This window comes from Sinohyriopsis cumingii, chromosome 3, assembly GCF_028554795.1.
Source record: "Sinohyriopsis cumingii isolate HCF-2022 chromosome 3, ASM2855479v2, whole genome shotgun sequence".
NCBI classification, from domain to species: domain Eukaryota; kingdom Metazoa; phylum Mollusca; class Bivalvia; order Unionida; family Unionidae; genus Sinohyriopsis; species Sinohyriopsis cumingii.
Window position 1 is genome coordinate 92,935,023 of NC_142963.1, and position 18,191 is coordinate 92,953,213.

General features: G+C 40.8%; 1 protein-coding gene across 1 annotated transcript in view; it reads right to left on the reverse strand.

Annotated features, from left to right (window-relative positions):
• LOC149803288 (dynein axonemal assembly factor 5-like) overlaps positions 1-2,739 on the reverse strand; it is a 58,276-nt gene extending 55,537 nt beyond the window's left edge. The window contains exon 1 of the mRNA XM_089952977.1: positions 2,103-2,739. Coding sequence (XP_089809103.1) covers positions 2,103-2,733 — 631 coding nt within the window. The 5' untranslated portion in view covers positions 2,734-2,739. The remainder of the gene's footprint in view (positions 1-2,102) is intronic.
• Between the last annotated feature and the right edge of the window lie 15,452 nt (positions 2,740-18,191).

Here is an 18,191-nt window from a genome sequence, read left to right on the forward strand (position 1 = left end):
GTAACATACTTCAAAGCATTTAAAATCTTCATTTAATATCTTCGTTTAAAAGTAACATTAATTATTAAAAAGGTTCTTCTTGTCTCAAGAATAGACTTATTTCAACTGAATATACATTAATAATTCTTATTCTTGACGTAAGCGTGATATATTATTTTCATGCACATTGTAAAGCCATTCAAAATGTCATTTAAATCTTGGTACATACATAATTCTCTTTCCATTTGCTACATTTTCCCACTGCTGCTGAATATCTCCTGATTGGTTATGACATTGTTTATTTAAGTCTTTTCAGGATATAATTGTTTCATTCAAGTCTTTTCTACCTAAAATTGTTCTCCAAGTCCTCCCTCCCCACCCCCGATGTCGTCGAGTAGAATAACCAACTTTCTTCTAAAGCAATACGTCTCCATTTACGTGATGAATGTTAATATCTGGTAATGATTTATTCTGATATTGCTAACTGTATGTGATTTAATTACGCAGACAAAACTTTTGTAGTGTGGATAAAATGCCTTCTTCGTAAAGGAAGCAATAGATGTATTGACATGTGATTTTTCAGTCTTTGTCTGGTACCCTGTTTTGTTCAAGGTTAATTTCTGTGTGTGTGTTAATCCACAAAATCTATATTTTGCCTATGCTGACCATGTTATGATCCTGACAATTACATCCGGTCATATTCATGAAAGTGAAGAACTCGACAGATGTGTGCGGCCTAAAACTCTATAACAACATTGTTAAGTCCATTTTCTGTAAACATTGGCTTCTATAGATAACGATATAATATTAATCTTAGTGGTACATGTACTTTAGCCAACACTTCTTTCAGTAATGGAAACCTGACATTGGGAGCCAGATATCAATGGTAGAGATAATCTGATTATTTACCTTATGATATGAATTAATTTATGGTTCTGGACACATCTGAAATAAAAACTGGCAACTTGTGAAGGGAATATTTTACATTTTTTTAATAATATTACTGGCCACTGGCTGCATTAGAAGGGTAGCCATTCTTGAGGGGTACTTTTGAACACAAACTCATCAGTGCCTAGGGATTCTGGCCATAAGAAGCTTGGGGCCACTGGTCAGGGTGGGGCATTGAAAAGGGGTACCATTCTATTTAAATAGCAGTTACTAGTATGGCATATCAACAACTTGTCAATTTTGTTCAAGTAAAACTTTAATTACTTTAATGTTATATTGATGGTGTCACCAATTTAATTAAAACAATGTTACAATATATAGTGCATTGTTTACTTGCCAATCAATTGCAGGTGCTTACATGCATACCCACAAGAACATGGTGTCAGAGTGGCATTTGAAAGGGGAAGTCCTTACCACAAGATAATTATAATGATAAGGATTAACTATCATGGTGGCATCATGCCTATTAACTCAAGTCTAGCATTTAGTTATTCTGCAGACTGACCAGAAGATAAAAAGGGGCATCATCCTGGGGGAAAATGAGGCACACCAAAGGGACATACTACATTGAGAAACAGTGCATCCTTTAAGAATTTCACATGTATTTGACCCAGATGCTTGAGTTGCTGAGAGTCCTGACATGTTTTTCTCTGAATAAATATGTGGAAAATTTTGTATTCTTTCATTTATCTACAAACATTATATGACTTTCATTTAATATTTTCAAATTATTTCAACACAGCAGCGGAAAGGAGTTTATTGTTGATATCACATGACTACTGGACTACTAATGTCATGGACAGTATGTAGGATGTGAAATTTGTGGAATCATGTGACCAGCAATGCAAATGGCAAGTACCAGGTCAAATTTCATAAATACTGTAACTTTCTATCATATGTTAGTGGATTAAAGATATAATGAACATTATACTCTCAATTTTTGAAAAAATAAAATCATCTCCCTATCAATTTCATGAAGGTATTCTTAATGTAAGGTCGTTTAAATTTGCTCTGCCATGTTATAAGCAGCTATCCTATGCATATGGAAAATTCCAACTGACTACATCACCCTCAGGCTGTCAAATTTAATTACTCTCAAAGTAAGAAGACCATAACTGCTATAATCCAGTGATTACTGTTTAATTGTTAAACAAGCAAGAGAATCTATTATTTACCTATTGTTTCTATGACAACAGTTCTGACCCGAGAGTGTTGATGAGATATTGACTGTAACAAGGGTTTAATCAAATGTTCGGATTGATGATAGAAATAATCTGGAATTGATTTCCCCAACTTTGCTGCACATGAACAGCTTGTTTTCTTGACTTCTGGATAAGGGTCAACAATAGTCCTTTGAAGAATCTTAATCATATCCTCCAAATAAACGGCAATATCCTTTCTAGAAAATTCCACAATTTCTACCAGCAATTCCACCAACTCGAGCCTTACTTCTTCTGATGGCTCCGCTATATCTTGCTGTCCCAAGCGCTGTGTGATGAGAGGCATAACATATGGTAAACTATCCACCGGGTCAGGAACAACTTTCAAAAATTCCCTGATAATCTGCACTGATAGCTCTCGGCATTTTTCAACTGGATCTGAAAAACCTTTCAATAATGGCTTAAGAAGTTCATTGAAAAGAGGCTTGAGCTCTGATGTTTCCAGAGGAGGTTTTCGTCCAATAGTTTCTTTTTTGATGCTCTCCAATGCTCTTCGTCTCGACATTTTATTTTCTTCGTCTAGACAATTAATCTGTCTCGCGATTCCTTGCAGAACCGCGTTGGAATTCACATCAGTTGACGCCATTTTGTTGATCGCAACGCCTCGTTTCGGAAATAGCATCTAACACCGATTCCTGCTCTAATTCCGGAATGTCGTAATCCAAACCGGGTTATTGAATTCGCTAAATAAATAAATAAATAAATAGATAAAAGAAGATAAATGAACGATAAACGACCATGTTTAGTCGGATACATAGATAAATACCACTATAACGATGATAAAAATATCGGTGTCAAGCATAAGCTTTTCAAAGAGCTCGAAACCTCCGCAAAATTAATTCACTGTTCGGTTAGATAAAAAACACAAGCTTTTTTTTAATAAATAAAAGAATACAAAAACAGTGTCAGGAAGCAAGAGAAGTATGTCAGATAGTGATTTAAGGCAGGAATGTAATTCTTGTCATTGTTTCTTCAGATGTGAGGTTTTCCTTTAGTAAGAATATTGCTGCAACGAGGATGAGACCGCTGCCTGCTTTTCAGACTATAATCATTGGATCACATTTCTGTCTCAGCTGTACTGCATTCACGACTTCCATCGCATTTAAGGTAACTGAAATGTAGGCCATTGGAACATGGAAACACGTCCATTTTTCTTGAGTGAGAATTTGAATTTTTTTATTAAAAGTAAGTAAAGTCTGACTAAAATAGCCATTCCTTTACTTTGTAGAAAAGTGTCGATATTGTCGACAAGTATGTGAGATTTTCACGAAAAGTTTACTTCACATTACACATGCAGTAAGAACACACATCCGACCCCACCCACCCCCAATCTCCAAGCTGGATAGGTTAGTACTATCGCAAATTCTCTCCCTTATACGTCTGTTCACTATGTCATGTGATGGAAGTAAATCGTATATGTCTATTCAGCGGCAGACGAGAGAAATGGGAAACAATAATGTTTTTTTTCTTTGTTTTTTTTTTCTTTTCTTCTCTTTTTTCTTTTATTTTTATATAAGACATACGAGGGCCAGGATATTTTATTTTCAAATTATCCCCAGACTTCCACCTGGCTTCTCAAAATACAATCGTATCCTGGACCACTCACATTTTCCCAGTTTCCAACGTACTTAAAATGCAAATCGAGTTCCTACAACGCACTTTTAATATATTAGTAGTGCACTGAGTAAAGAGCAAAGTTAAGATTAAAACGTTGAGCACTAAATAAATAATGACACAAGGATAATAACGTGATAGAAATATTTCATGACTTTAACATAAAAGTAAAAATCTCAGTATAGTGGTAACATGTATTTGTTGACAATTTGATGGGATAAAAGTGTGGTCAAATCTTGTTGTGTTACAAGATACCAATCAATGAATAAAAATGTTTCTTTGTCAATTTATAATACTAAAAACTTGTTCTGCAATGTTATACCTTATATTACATTCAGTGGTGATACAGCATCGAGATACGCACCATCAATCCGGATAGCAAGACTGTTCAAATAGTATTGTATCAACAAAAAGGAAAATTAAATATTACGTATTTCGCATAAGATTGAACAAATTTATTCGGATAAATTTTCGGTATAGATTCAAGGCCTAGTAAACATTATATTGTCGAGCTACAACAATTCGGCAATATAACACAGATCAAATTTCTGGAAAAAAAAAGTTTTAATTAAAACAACCTATGCTGCTACAGTACGTGAAGTAACTTTTCTGAATCCACCGTAGGAATGGCAAAATATGTACATGAATCTGTAACCATTCATACCTTATAAAAGACTGAAGAAACAGCAAATTGCTAAAACGAACAGTTCCCGTTTGCTATGTTGCGTATATTTAATTTGTATTATTTGTTATCTTTCCTTAATAATTATATGTTATTTAATGATTATTTGTTATATACATGTGTATTTTGTACATATATATAACTCAATTAACAACGCATTCCTTATAATTCCGAACTTTTACCCATCCAAAAGTATATTACGTTTTTTGAAGAGTGGCAAAACAACAGTACATTGAAATTAGGCCTAACTGTTCCAGGCTGGATTTGGACGTCTAGGGTTAATGATGATCGGTGTAATTTTATTTGTGACAAAATATCACCGCTTTTCTCCTTCCACTGACCTCTGATTGAGACCTTCCAGGACAGCTCATAACGTTTTGCAGATCGTTCTTTCCAAGAAGTTAATTACGTTTAACTTCAAAGCGTTCTTTTTTATTTCTCTTTATCATTCCCGAGCGGCATTGCAGAGAACATATTTTGGGTGGAGTTTAGAGTGATTTCCATCGATATGGGGCCAGTTTGATTTTATTACTAAAGTTTTCTAAAATCGGGTTTGACTAAAGGACTCAAAATGCAGCACTGAATGCAACAGGTACATGTTACCTTTGGTTGTACTTTCCATCCTCATTGGGGTCTTCTCTGTTCATGATGTTTACATGTGATTGTATCTGTTTCGCTGTACCCAAAGAAGTCCGGTTTCAATGTAATTACAACCACAAGATACTTTTATGGGTGCAGTCATAAATATTTAAGGTGAATGCACATGTTAAATTTCATGACCCTAACTGCAAATTCTAGGAAACTGAGCAGCACATGTTATGTATACTTAATTTATATTATGCACTTGATCTTTTTCTGAGGTGAGAGAAGAGTTTTTGTCTACCATATTTTTCCTCGTGATTATTAGTCGCAATCAAGCTGTTTGTTTGGATTTGAGTTTAAGTCCTTGGGTTTTCCCAAGGAAATTCTGTTGTGTTTTAGGCCAAGTGAAATATATATATATATATATATATATATATATATATATATATATATATATATATATATATATATATATATATATATATATATATATATATATATACAGGATTTTGTAAACAAAGTCGTCATGCCAGTTTTATGACCAGTATATGGAATCACTTACAGTTGTATTCAGTTTTAATGTCAGAGGAATTATTTATTACAATTAATGATTGGAATTACAAAAAGCTAACTGACTTCCAATCTCTCTTAACCATTATGGACTTTATCTTTGAAACAAAATTTTCCATTCACTTGATTAATTTACACTCTGTTATCACGTTTACAAATGATAAGGAAACATTACTGATTAAAATATATACCTTAATGATGTTATGAACGTAAAATTTGTAACTAGTCAAATAAAATGGACTGACTTTTGAGACACGATAGTGATCAACAGAGCTTATGCATAGGGCCTGATCGGAGGAGGGGGTCTGCCCTCATACTGCTAAGAAAAACAAAAACAAAACCGTACACACACAGATGTAGTCTTTTGAAAATTGACCATCTTTCTATTCTCAAGCACGTTAGTAGTAAGGTGGGATACCCTAGCCTCAATGGGAATTAGCATTACAGGACCCCCTGGGACAATCTAGCCTCAATGGAAATTTAACATGGAGAAAAATCGTGGGACAATCTAGCCTCAAGGGGAATTTAACATGGGAAAAGTCTTGGGACACTCTAGCCTCAAGGGAAATTGAACATGGGAAAAAAGTTTTGGGTCACTCTAGCCTCAAGGGGAATTGAACATGGGATTTTTTTTTAAAAAAAAAATTTTTAAATTTAAATTTAAATTTAAATTTAAAAAAGGGGTAGGCAATTGAAAAGTCATTCTCTTTTCGAGAAATATGGGTGGCCCTGAAAAGGGCCTTTGGGTTTATTGTAATGTATCTATTAACATAAAGGGCACCGCATTGGTCTTCTTCTTGTCCTTAGGCTGCGTCTCACTGTTGGCCCGTAAATCAGCACTCTTTTGAGGCATCCTTGTCTTTCGACGTAGATCCTACGTATCCACAGACTGGTGTTTGTCCTGTGGACAACGGTCCACTTGGATCGGACATACATGAGCATGTCCGTCCTGAACATCATGGAAGACACAAGCGTAGAAGATTGCACATCGGTCCACATCTTGAAGCGACGAGAACAGGTGAATCAATGCAGTGAACTGCGCTTATTTATAGGTAGAGGTAGGATTGAAACGGATTGAGTTCATTCACCAATCCGAACACGCGTTACAAAATTCAGTCAGCCCGCATCCAATTCGAAGAGAGCAGTCTGTGACGTCACGTAGTCTATATAGATTCGCTAGCGCTTGTGTGCAGTCAATCTATGCGACAGTGATTCAACATGACGGAAACTCAGAAAACGATCCATTTGGGTGCACCAACAGGGGAGACTGCCCAAAGGAACCCGGACTTACTTTCAGAAGAGGTGAATTGGGATTTTGTGGATTTTCTCTCCTCGCAAGAATTTGTTCCGGAACCTTCGTTACCTTCTTCATTACCGCAAGTGGAGAATTTTAGACAGAGACAGAAAGAAGAATTGGAGAAATTTATACAACGACAAAAGGAAGCGGAACAGGCTTTTCTCCTACAGCAACAACAGCAAGAAGAAGAGGTAAGAAAAAAACAACAGCAACAACAGCAAGAAGAAGTAGCAGCAAAGAAACAGGAGGGTGAAAATCAAACGGTCACGGTACTGTTGGACATTTTAGCGGAGTTAAGAAGTCTGAAACAAATGTATCAGACTTCTTTATTACGACCGAAGAGAATACGACCTTCCCGAGCTAAACACGTCAACCCTGTGACTAAGCCTACCGTACCACCCTTAGTGATTTCAACCCAATCATCATCATCAACATTACGCAGTCCAGAAGTAGGCCTTGGCCGTGGCAAAGGCATAAGGCAGTTAAAGTTGATTGCTTAAACTCACCCCTACACCGAAATAAAAAGGCCCTTTTCAGGGCCACCCACATTTCTCGGAAAGAGATAGCCCTTCAATTTTGCCAATAACTCAAAAAAATAACCCACCCATTTTACCCTTATAGTACGTGTCTTTTTGTATGAGTGCGTGAGTGTAGCTTCTTATTTTAAAATCAAAACTCAAAGACACTTACCTTATATCATTAATTTATTCTTTTATCCATTTTTACAATCCAATTCACAATTCACAACAGAACACTTTAATTAAAAGTTCATTGACTTCTTCTTTCTCCTTATTTAGTCTCTCTGTTTTTTTAATTTCTTCACCGTTTTTTCCTCATTTTCTTCCCTTCTTCTTTTCTTCTCCTGTTTCTTTGCCTCTTTTAAATAGAATTGTCTTCTTTCTTCCTCTTCTTCCTCTGAAGAATCACTCTCTTCTTCCGAAGAATCCCTCTCTTCTTCCAAAGAATCCCTCTCTTCTTCTGAAGAATTCCTCTTTTCTTCTGACTCCTCTTGTTTCTTTTTTGGGCAATCTGGAGACCAATGTCCTTTTTCTTTACAATAATAACAGGTATCTTGACTTTTGTCTTTTTTAGCCCCTGTTTTTTTTCTTTTTTGACGGTCTGGACACTCTGAAGACCAATGCCCTTTCTTCTGACAGATATAGCAAGTATCTTGACTTTTATCTCGAAAGGAAGGAGAGTAGTCCGTCGGCTGGTCTGAAGAGAATTTTCTAATGACCCCTCGCAAAGCTCTGACGAAACGTTCGATTTGGTTAGTCTCTTCCATCGTTGTGCTCGGCTTGAGAGTGAAATGAATAGTGAAATGACAAGACACACACCCTTTTTATATACGCTGGTCTGCCATGACTATAAATTAGTCTATGGTGTTTAAACTTGAGTCATTTGACGTTTTGCACTCAAGATGAAACGATCCTATTCATTCGAGAAGAAAGAAGAAGAAAGTAAGAGGCAGAAACGTGATCTATCGCCTCGTACCAGGGCTGAAATCTTGGCACAAATTCATGCCAGTGATTTTGAAGAGGACATGAGTGAACCAGAATTTGAAACCTCTAAACCAAGTTCACCACCCTTAGTCAACCCTGAAAAATACTATTCCATTCGAGAGACGGAAAAGCGCTCCTCTAGAAAATTTAGAACCACGGCTTACACCTACACGGTGAAGTTTAAAGATTTCAAGGCCGACGTACCCTTGGAGAAAGCAGAAGGGTTTATCACCGAGATGTGGGATTCTTTGCTCACCGCACTCAAGCGACAATGTCAAGCCAAAGAAGACGATCGCTTGACACTATCCATAGATCACGACGGTTTGAAATCCCCTGTTTGGATCGAGTTTAGCAGACCCGCAGAACTAACCCCTTCCAAAGTCATGGACAAGATTCAACACGTACAACAATCTAATGACCAGTTTGACATCACCGATGGTAAAGCCACACTGAAAATGGCCCACGTCTCTCCTCCTCAAGGGACTGGACGCAAAAAGATGTTATTGGTGGACGACCTTCGCAACACCAAAACAAGTCTCGTCCGAATTAACAACCCTCAAGACCAGATGTGTTTAGCTCGAGTCATCGTGGTGGGACGAACCTATGCCAACAAGAACGACACGACAGAATGGAAAAGAGCCTGGAAAACTATTCGACAATCGGACCGAGCCAAACAACGAAACGAAGCAGAACTCCTGTTGCAACAAGCTGGTCTGTCCAAAGACACATCCTGTGGCATTCCTGAGATGCAGAAATTGCAAGATGCCCTAGCTCCACGCTACACCTTGAAAGTTCACCCTCAAGAAGTGCGTGGGCCTCTGTTGTTTCGAGGCCAAGATTTTAAGGATGGAAAATACATTCATGTTTATCATCACGATGAACATTTCGATACCATTACCAGTATCACTGCATTCCTGGGATACGGTTATTATTGTGAGAAATGTGATTATGGTTATAATAATCGAGAGCAACACAAGCATTGTGGATGGAAATGCCCAGGATGTTTGGCCTCTCCACCCTGTCTGAGCGAAGAACCAGTGCCTTGTTCAACTTGTCTGCGCACGTTTGTTAGCGCTACCTGTTACCAACAACATTTGAAAACACAAGGTTCACAGAAGAAATGTGCTTGTCAACTCCTGAGATTGTGCCCTACGTGTGGACAAGGCATACTTACCAATAATGCCAAGGCACACGTATGTCGAGGAAAGAAAAAATGTCACATTTGTCACCACATCGTGGACTTGGAACACCAATGCTACATGCAAAAATACCAACCCACACCAGAGAAAGAGGACGGTCACAAGAAGAAAGGCAATTTCATCTTTTTCGATTTCGAATGCATGCAAGAGACCGGCATTCACATTCCTAATTTTTGCGTGGCTCATCGAGCGTGCGAGAAGTGCATTCAAGAACCTATCTTCAGTCATTGCCCTCACTGCAGCAAGATTCCTGGAGGGCGTGAAAAAATCTTTCGGGGACCGAACACGTTAGCCGATTTTGCCCAATGGGTTTTAGACCCCATCGACAAGACGTGGAGCCAAGAGGACATCGAACGTTACGGAGATTGTCATCGTCATGCCACGGTGATGGCTCACAATTTCTCCGGATACGATGGACAGTTTCTTCTCAGATACTATACGGAACAAGGCACCGAACGTCCTAAAGTGACTTTGAACGGAGCCAAAATCATTTTCATGCAAGTGGGACAAGTGCAGTTTAAAGATTCGATGAGTTACTTGGCCATGCCTTTGAGTCGAATGCCTAAAACGTTTGGAATGACAGAAATGGCTAAAGGGTACTTTCCACACTTTTTCAATACGGAAACCAATCAACATGCCGTTCTACCCCATTTGCCTGAGGCTCACTATTACGACCCCGACAACATGCGTACCGAACAACGAGAAGATTTCTACGCTTGGTACCAGGCTCATGCCTCTGACTCCTTCGACTTTCAGGAAGAAATGTTAAAGTATTGTCGTTCCGACGTGGACATTTTACGGCGTTGCTGTGGAAAATTTCGAGAACTGTTCATGGAACACGGAGGGGTCGATCCTTTGAAAGAAGCTTGCACCATTGCCAAAGCGTGTTCCTTAGTGTACCGACAACGATTCATGCCTGAAAACACCGTGGCTGTCATCAGTCCTCAAACGACCAACTATGTCAAGCGTCAATACTCGGTCAAAGCCCTACGTTGGTTACATTACTTGTGCGACAAGGAAGATAAATGGATTCAGCATGCCCGCAACGGAGGAGGCGAAAAGACCATTGGAACGTATTCGGTCGATGGCTGGGACATAGAAAACCCCAAGATCGTGTACGAGTTTAACGGTTGCTTATTTCACGGATGTCCCGTCTGCTACCCTGACCGTGACACTAAAACTCAGTTTTTACAACGGACCATGGAAGACCTGTACCAGGACACTTGTCAGCGACGCCTAAAGTTGGAACAGGAAGGATACCAAGTGGTGGAAATGTGGGAACACGAGTACGATCACCGTATGAAAACCGATCCCGAGTTTAAACGCCTCGTGGAAAGTTACCAGTTCATGGACCCGCTGAACCCGAGGGATAGTTTGTACGGAGGAAGGACCAATGCCACCTGTTTGCTGTACCAAGCCGACGAAGAGAAAGGAGAAGAAATCAAATACTTGGACATGTGTTCGCTGTATCCCTACGTGTGCAAATATTGTCGCTTTCCCGTAGGGCACCCGCAATTGCTGACGGAATACATCGACCTGAAAAACATTCGACAATACGAAGGCTTGATCAAGTGTAAAGTTTTGCCTCCCACGAACCTATACCATCCCGTCTTACCTCACCATTGTCAAGGCAAACTGATGTTTCCCTTGTGCCGTACTTGTGCCGAAACGTGCAACCAAGACCAACCTTGTCAGCACAGCCAGGAAGAACGGGCCTTGACGGGAACCTGGGTCAGCGTAGAATTGTTCAAAGCTCTGGACATGGGATACCAACTGTTAGAAGTGTACGAAATTTGCCACTTTCCCAAGACACAACAATACCACAAGGGTGATCCCAGTCAGAAAGGCATTTTCGCTGACTACGTGGATGCCTTTTTGAAACTGAAGCAAGAAGCCAGCGGCTATCCTTCCTGGTGTCACACTCCCGAAGACCAAATACAATTCAAAGAGAAATACTACGATCAAGAAGGCATCTCTTTAGACCACATCGAAAAAAACGAAGGCAGGCGATCGTTTGCCAAAGTGATGTTAAATTGCTTGTGGGGTAAAATGGCACAACGACCGTGTTTACCCAAGACGGAATATTTGACAGAACCTTCCCGCTACTTCCAGATGATTCACGACAAAACCAAATACATGAAACACGTGGACGTCGTTCGCGAGGATTTAATCTTGCTCAATTACGAAGAAGATCTGGACTTTGTACAAGACGACCCTTTTGGAAATGTCATCATTGCGGCTTACGTGACAGCTCATGCTCGCTTAAAATTGTACGAAGCTTTAGAACTGTTAGAAGAACGCGTCCTGTACTTTGACACGGACAGTTGCATCTACATCCATCACCCGATTCAACATCACCCTGACATCGAAGGAGACCGTTTAGGAGCCTGGACAGACGAGCATCCCGACGACAAGATTCTAAGTTTCGTCAGTGGCGGTCCAAAAAATTACGGCTACGAATACCGTGACAAACAAGGAGAAGTGCACACGACGTGCAAAGTGAAAGGACTGACTCTGAATCATCGTACCAGTCGAGTGGTCAACTTTGGGGTATTGAAAGAAGCCTTGCAATCGGGAGAGGATGGAAACTTTAAAGTGACCACTTACCAACCGAACAAGATTGTACGTTTACCCACTCACCACATCGTCAGTCGGCCCTTGGAAAAAGTCTATCAAATCGTGTACCAGAAGCGAGTGAGACTTCCCAATCACTTTACGTTGCCGTACGGTCACGTCGGTATTGGTCTGTATATAAAAAGGAACCCTAGGCAAGATCGATAGTTCATTGGGACTACCAAGACCGAGCGAACAAGATGAATACTTTGAAAGAGACATCGTTCCAGTTTGGGGATTGTAAAAAAGTTGTATCTTCCTTTAGTGTGACTAATACTGGATGGATAAGACCCAGGCATTGCGACGGAAAATGTCCGGAAGGAAACTGCGATTGTCCATGTGGTTACCATTGTAATTGCGTAACGGAGTTTGCAGACGAGTGCGATTGTGAGCCTTGCGATGGGTACGATGCTGTACGTTGTGACCTGAGCGATGCCGTAAAGCATCATGGGAACTTTAGTGTCCCTACCCCTATCATGGAAAGTGATGCTGTGCGTGTCAAACCTGTGGGATGCTAAAGTGATGCCGCTCGTCCTCTTGGACATTTTAAAGAGTTTCGTTTTAAAGGGGAATGTTCACCTTCACGTCTACCCCCCTACGGATGTCATCCAGCCCTGAGCAAACTCCTACCCATGTCACTCAACCCTCATCGAAAGGAACCTGTGAAAGACGAATATTCGTTTCCTGTGCGTTTGTCGGAATACTGCGACTTTGAAAATCGTCTTCAATCGTTCAAAGGAAAATGGCCTAAGTATCTGGGAGGACCGACCCCCTAAGAATTAGCCAGAGCCGGATTTTTCTACTTGGGCGAAGGAGATAAAGTCAAGTGCTTCAGTTGCGGTGTGTCACTTCACCACTGGGAACCGCAAGATTCGGCCTACGTTGAACATGCTCGATGGTCACCGAATTGTCATTACTTACCCTTAGTGGGACCGAGACATTGAAGTAACTTCTTACCATCATCTGTTCATGGATACTTTACAAGAGAACATTCGTGCTTTGCCTGTGGAGTTGAGAGAACGCATTTACCGAGAGCTGGTCAAAATACAAGTGAAACGTAAAGAACAATTGCATCCGTTACGTCACCGGTGTTTGAACCACTGGTACCTGAAGGCTATACAAGGACTGATTCAATTGAAAGTGTTCCATCGGACAGACATTGATGAACGATCCTCTAGTTTTAAAAAGGATTGGTTTGGTATGGACGATTGTAGGTACATCATTGTAAACGTACTGCATCGAATTCCAGAGGAAGAGTTAACGAATTACCAACATCTTGAACACAATGTCAACTTGGTGAAAGAGGAAACTTCTAAACGAATTGTAATGTGTAGATTAGTGACTGAACGATTTAAATTCGACACTGAAGTAAAACCATGTTTGTGCAAAGAGTACATTTCTTGTGTCAGACCAAAGAGGATTTAGTATGACCTATTCATGGATACTTTGTTAGAGAACATTCGTGCTTTGCCTGTGGAGTTGAGAGAACGCATTTACCGAGAACTGATTAAAATACAAGTGAAACGCAAACTCAAAGTGATTCGTCCGTTTTTAAATTATGCTATGTTCCAAAGTACAAGAAGACTGATTATGAGTGGATATTACATTAGGCACAAAGTTAAACGAGGCTATTGGCCACCACCCAACGATTCCAAAAACAGTGTATATACTTATGGATACTTTACAAGAGAACATTTTGGGCTTGCCTGAGGAGTTGAGAGAAAGGATCTACCGAGAGCTGGTGAAAATACAAGTGAAACGTAAAGAACAATTGCATCCGTTACGTCACCAGATCTTTAACCACTGGTACCTGAATGGTATAAGAGGACTGATTCGTCAGAAATTTTTTCAGTGGTCAGACCTTGTTGAACACTTTCAGTTTGTAAATGATGATGGACCAGACGTTCGTAATTTTGGTTACTTCGAGATTCACTTACTGCAACGTATTGAGGAAGACGAGTTAAAGGATTACCAACATTTGTTAAATGGAATCTGCTTAGAAAAAGACGAAACATCTAGACAAACTCTGACGTTTCAGTTACAGTATGTAACATTTAAATTCCCTACTGGAGAACGAACATGTTTGGTTAGAAATTACCTTTATTGCTTCCGAAACAAAGACACTATAAAATCAAGTTGCCATGCCGCGGATTATGTCACATATCATTGAACAGATTCCGTGTAAGGTACTCAATGACCATATTCAAACCGTGGATCATTAACATCAATTATTACAAGAATTTTATCCATTCAATTTGGGACGACAAGTGGTGTGTGTCTTAGTGACTTGTTTTCTGGGATTTCGTTTACCAGCCGATTCTTTGTGGACTCTTTACGATCAGTACTTACCACCTCAATGGCCTTAAATGGTCACGAAAAACTCCTTTTGCTCAAAGCCTTGCGTTTTCATCTGGATACTTCTCGACCTCAACAGGAAAAAAAGATTCGTCAACATTTAGCTACCCAAGACGTGTATGACGATGTGTGTGTAGCTTGTGACTTACACCCCCATTGGACAGATGTTCGTGATTGGAAAAAGGGGGGTTTTGAGGCTTGGACCCAAGAAGTGGCCCAGTATGCACAAGAGTTGTTCAAGGAAAAAAGTAACTTTTCAACCTGTGTTAGTGACGGTGCCAGAAGAACCCGTCACCGAGAACAACCACTCGCTTCAGGACAGGACTGTCATGGACATGCCTGAAAGGTCATTCCGGGAGGACACTTGTGTGACAATACCTCATGTAGAGACTGTAAGAACATTACACACTGTCCCTAGGACATCTTGGTTACCCAAAACATGTTGTACAGACACTTGTTTATATTCCACTTTGATCGTTTTGATGTGTTTTTTATTCCTGTACATCACTATTTGGGTTTTATGTATTTTTGTCTTTCGTGTTCATATTTGAAACATTCAATAAACGTGTTCTGAAAAAAGTATATAAACTCTTGTCTTTTTTGTTTTCGTGTCACAAGTGACATTCCTCACACTATGGCTACCTCTACTGTCTCTGCTCCCTCTTCCTCTACTGTCAAAGTCATCGACGAACACTTAGATCGTGCCAGTTGGGAGGCTTTGTATCTTCGTCATCCCTTTAACATGCTCATTACTGGACCTAGCGGTTCTGGCAAAACCGAATTCGTCAAACGTTTGATCGAACATAAACATCATTTGATCGATTGACAACCTCAACGGATCGTGTGGTGTTACAAAGAGTGGCAATCGGCGTACAGCCTCTTGCGAGAAAGTCAAGGCGATTCCATCGTGTTTGTGGAAGGCATTCCTAAAGAAGACGACGGCATCGTCTCTGACTCCCGTCAAACCCATTTGGTCATTTTCGACGTCATGTTAGGAGAAGACGAAGAAGAAATTAAACTGTGGTTCACGCGCAAAGGGCATCACCGTAATGCCAGTGTCGTTTACATCACCCAAAATTTGTTTCAACAAAGTAAAGCCCATCGCACCATCAGTCTCAATGCGCATTACGTGGTCTTGTTTAAAAGCCCTCGAGATAAATCGCAAGTGCAAGTCTTAGCCAAACAGTTAGGAACGCCTTGGCTGACTCAGGCGTACGACGATGCCACTCAAACGCCACACGCCTATTTACTCGTCGATTTGAAACCTACGACCCCCGAGGATTTGCGATTTCGTACCCACTTGTTTCACCACTGGTGCCAAGACGGAGGGCCTGTCCTGTACACGTCTCCGTCCTCGACTTCATTTCACTCCCCATAAAAAAATCTATAAAAACCTCAGACCCTTTTCGTCTGTCTCACACAGTGTGAACATGACGTCCCTTCAGTCGCATCTTCCCGTCAAATTGATTCGTGCCTTGTATGGCATCAGTCGAGAAAAAAATCCACAAACACGAGCCCGTGTCTTAGAAGCTAGTCTCAAAGAAGTCTTACGATGGTTCACGGTGACGGCACGTCAATTACTCCAAGGAATCATTCAGATTCCTCATCAAACCAAACGCTTTTTGGATCGAAACAAAGTCGCTTTGGTCCAACTGGCCGATCCCCGCATCGACACTCAAACCAAAAAACAAATCATTTTGAAACCTGGAGGGAGCGGTACTCTAGGAGGGGTCATCATTCGCTCTCTCTTAAGATGGGATCCTAATGCCCCCAAAGTTATCCCCAAGAAGAAAGTCCAACGAAGCCCCAAGAAGAAGAAAAAGACCAGGTCCCCAAGGAGAACTTCTCCAGTGGCAGGACCCTCCTCTAACCAGACACCACCCCGGAAAAAGAAAAGAAGCCCCCACGAAAAGAAACAAAAAAAAAGTCCCCAGAAAAAGAAAAGTCCACAGAAGAAAACTAGTCGCAAGAAAGGTACTTCGGCCAGGACGCAACCTTACACTCGCAAACCACGACCTGCCACAGCGGTGACTGCGTCTCCGGCAGCCTCACGTTTGTCCACTTCTCCGTTAATGACACCCAGAACTGAAGAGTACTTGGAGACGTTGATCACACCAAGAACTTCTCCGTTAATGGCCCCCAAAAGAACTTCCCCAGTGGCAGAACCCTCCAATTTAGCGGCAGTGGCTGCTGCTCACAAAGTACCTTCTCCCAAAATCAAAGTCCATGAAAGATCGGGCATGTTACAAAGTTTACTGGATTTGTCCAAGCAAGAACTGGCTCGATTTAGTCCGTTGCGTACCCCTGCACGACGTGTCATGCCTGTCCTCAAACTGATACGACGTAAAGACAACCAGTGGCGACGCGTTCCAGTATAAAAAAGGCCTGTGACCAAGTAGGGTATCAGTGTTTTTTTGGTGCTCCTGAAGACTCAAAGATGTCACCCTCCAGAAAACCCCAAGGAAAGAAAAGGAAAGGACTGCCACCACGTTTAGCTAAACATGGGGACATGTTATCTGTCCTGTCCAAAGCTTCTCCACCCCTACGAAAAAAACTCATTCAAACGGCCTCCAAAGAGGTCATCGATACCGTGTGCGAATGTTGTTTGAACGTTTTGAAAGGCACGATCCCTTTGTCCAAACACCAGAAACAATGCTTAGGCAAACATCGTCACGTTCTTCGCCAAATGGTTCAAAAGAAAATTCCCATTCGTCAAAAAAAGAAGATGTTGGTCCAACGTGGAGGCATTTTGCCTCTCTTGTTGGGCCCCATACTGAAAGGAGTCTTGGGAACCATGTTGGGAGGACTGGTGGGAGCAAGATAAAAAGGCCCTCGGAAGTCCCAAGATCTCAGAATCAACCCCTGACAACCCCATGGAAGGACGAAAACTAGCTTTAGTGCCTTACAAACGATGGATGGAATACCATCGGTGGCAAGAACAACGCACCCCGCATTTACCTCCCAATCCCAATTTGAGCGAGATGTCCCAGTTACAACACGAACTGCAGTCCTTGATGGATCGCCAAGATTTGTCCGAAACAGAAAAATCGCAAAAGTACGGTCAACTCTTGCAACGACTGCAACTCTTTCACCAGAAAGCTTTAGACGAAACAGCTTTACCCACTCTGAAAGATTTCAAGACCTTAATGAAAAGTCCAGCACCATCACCAGTACCAGTACCATCACTACCCGTGACCAAGACAGAAAAAGAAGAAGAAGAAGGGTTTCAAACTCCACCAGAAAAAGTACGCAAGTTAACAACACCACCTACCTCCAGAATTGGATGGATTAAAAAGATGATGGCCACCCCTTCTTCATCACAAGAGAAAAAGAAAGTGAAGACAGAAGTGAAGACAGAAGTGAAACAAGAACCGATATCCCCCGCTCAGACATCCTCCTCTTCAACACCTATTGCCGGTCGCAGACGCAAAGCATTGCAATCCAAAAAAATACCCCAAGAGAAAAAGAGTAGCATCCTCCAAGAGTGGGTGCCTTATTAACACACCAACCAACACAAAAAAATGGAAAAAGTCTTAGCCAGCATTTACTACGATCCCTCGCATTCTGCAGGTTACGCAGGAGTTCAAAAATTGTATCGTGCTGCCAAAACTCGACTGAAAAGTCTCCGTT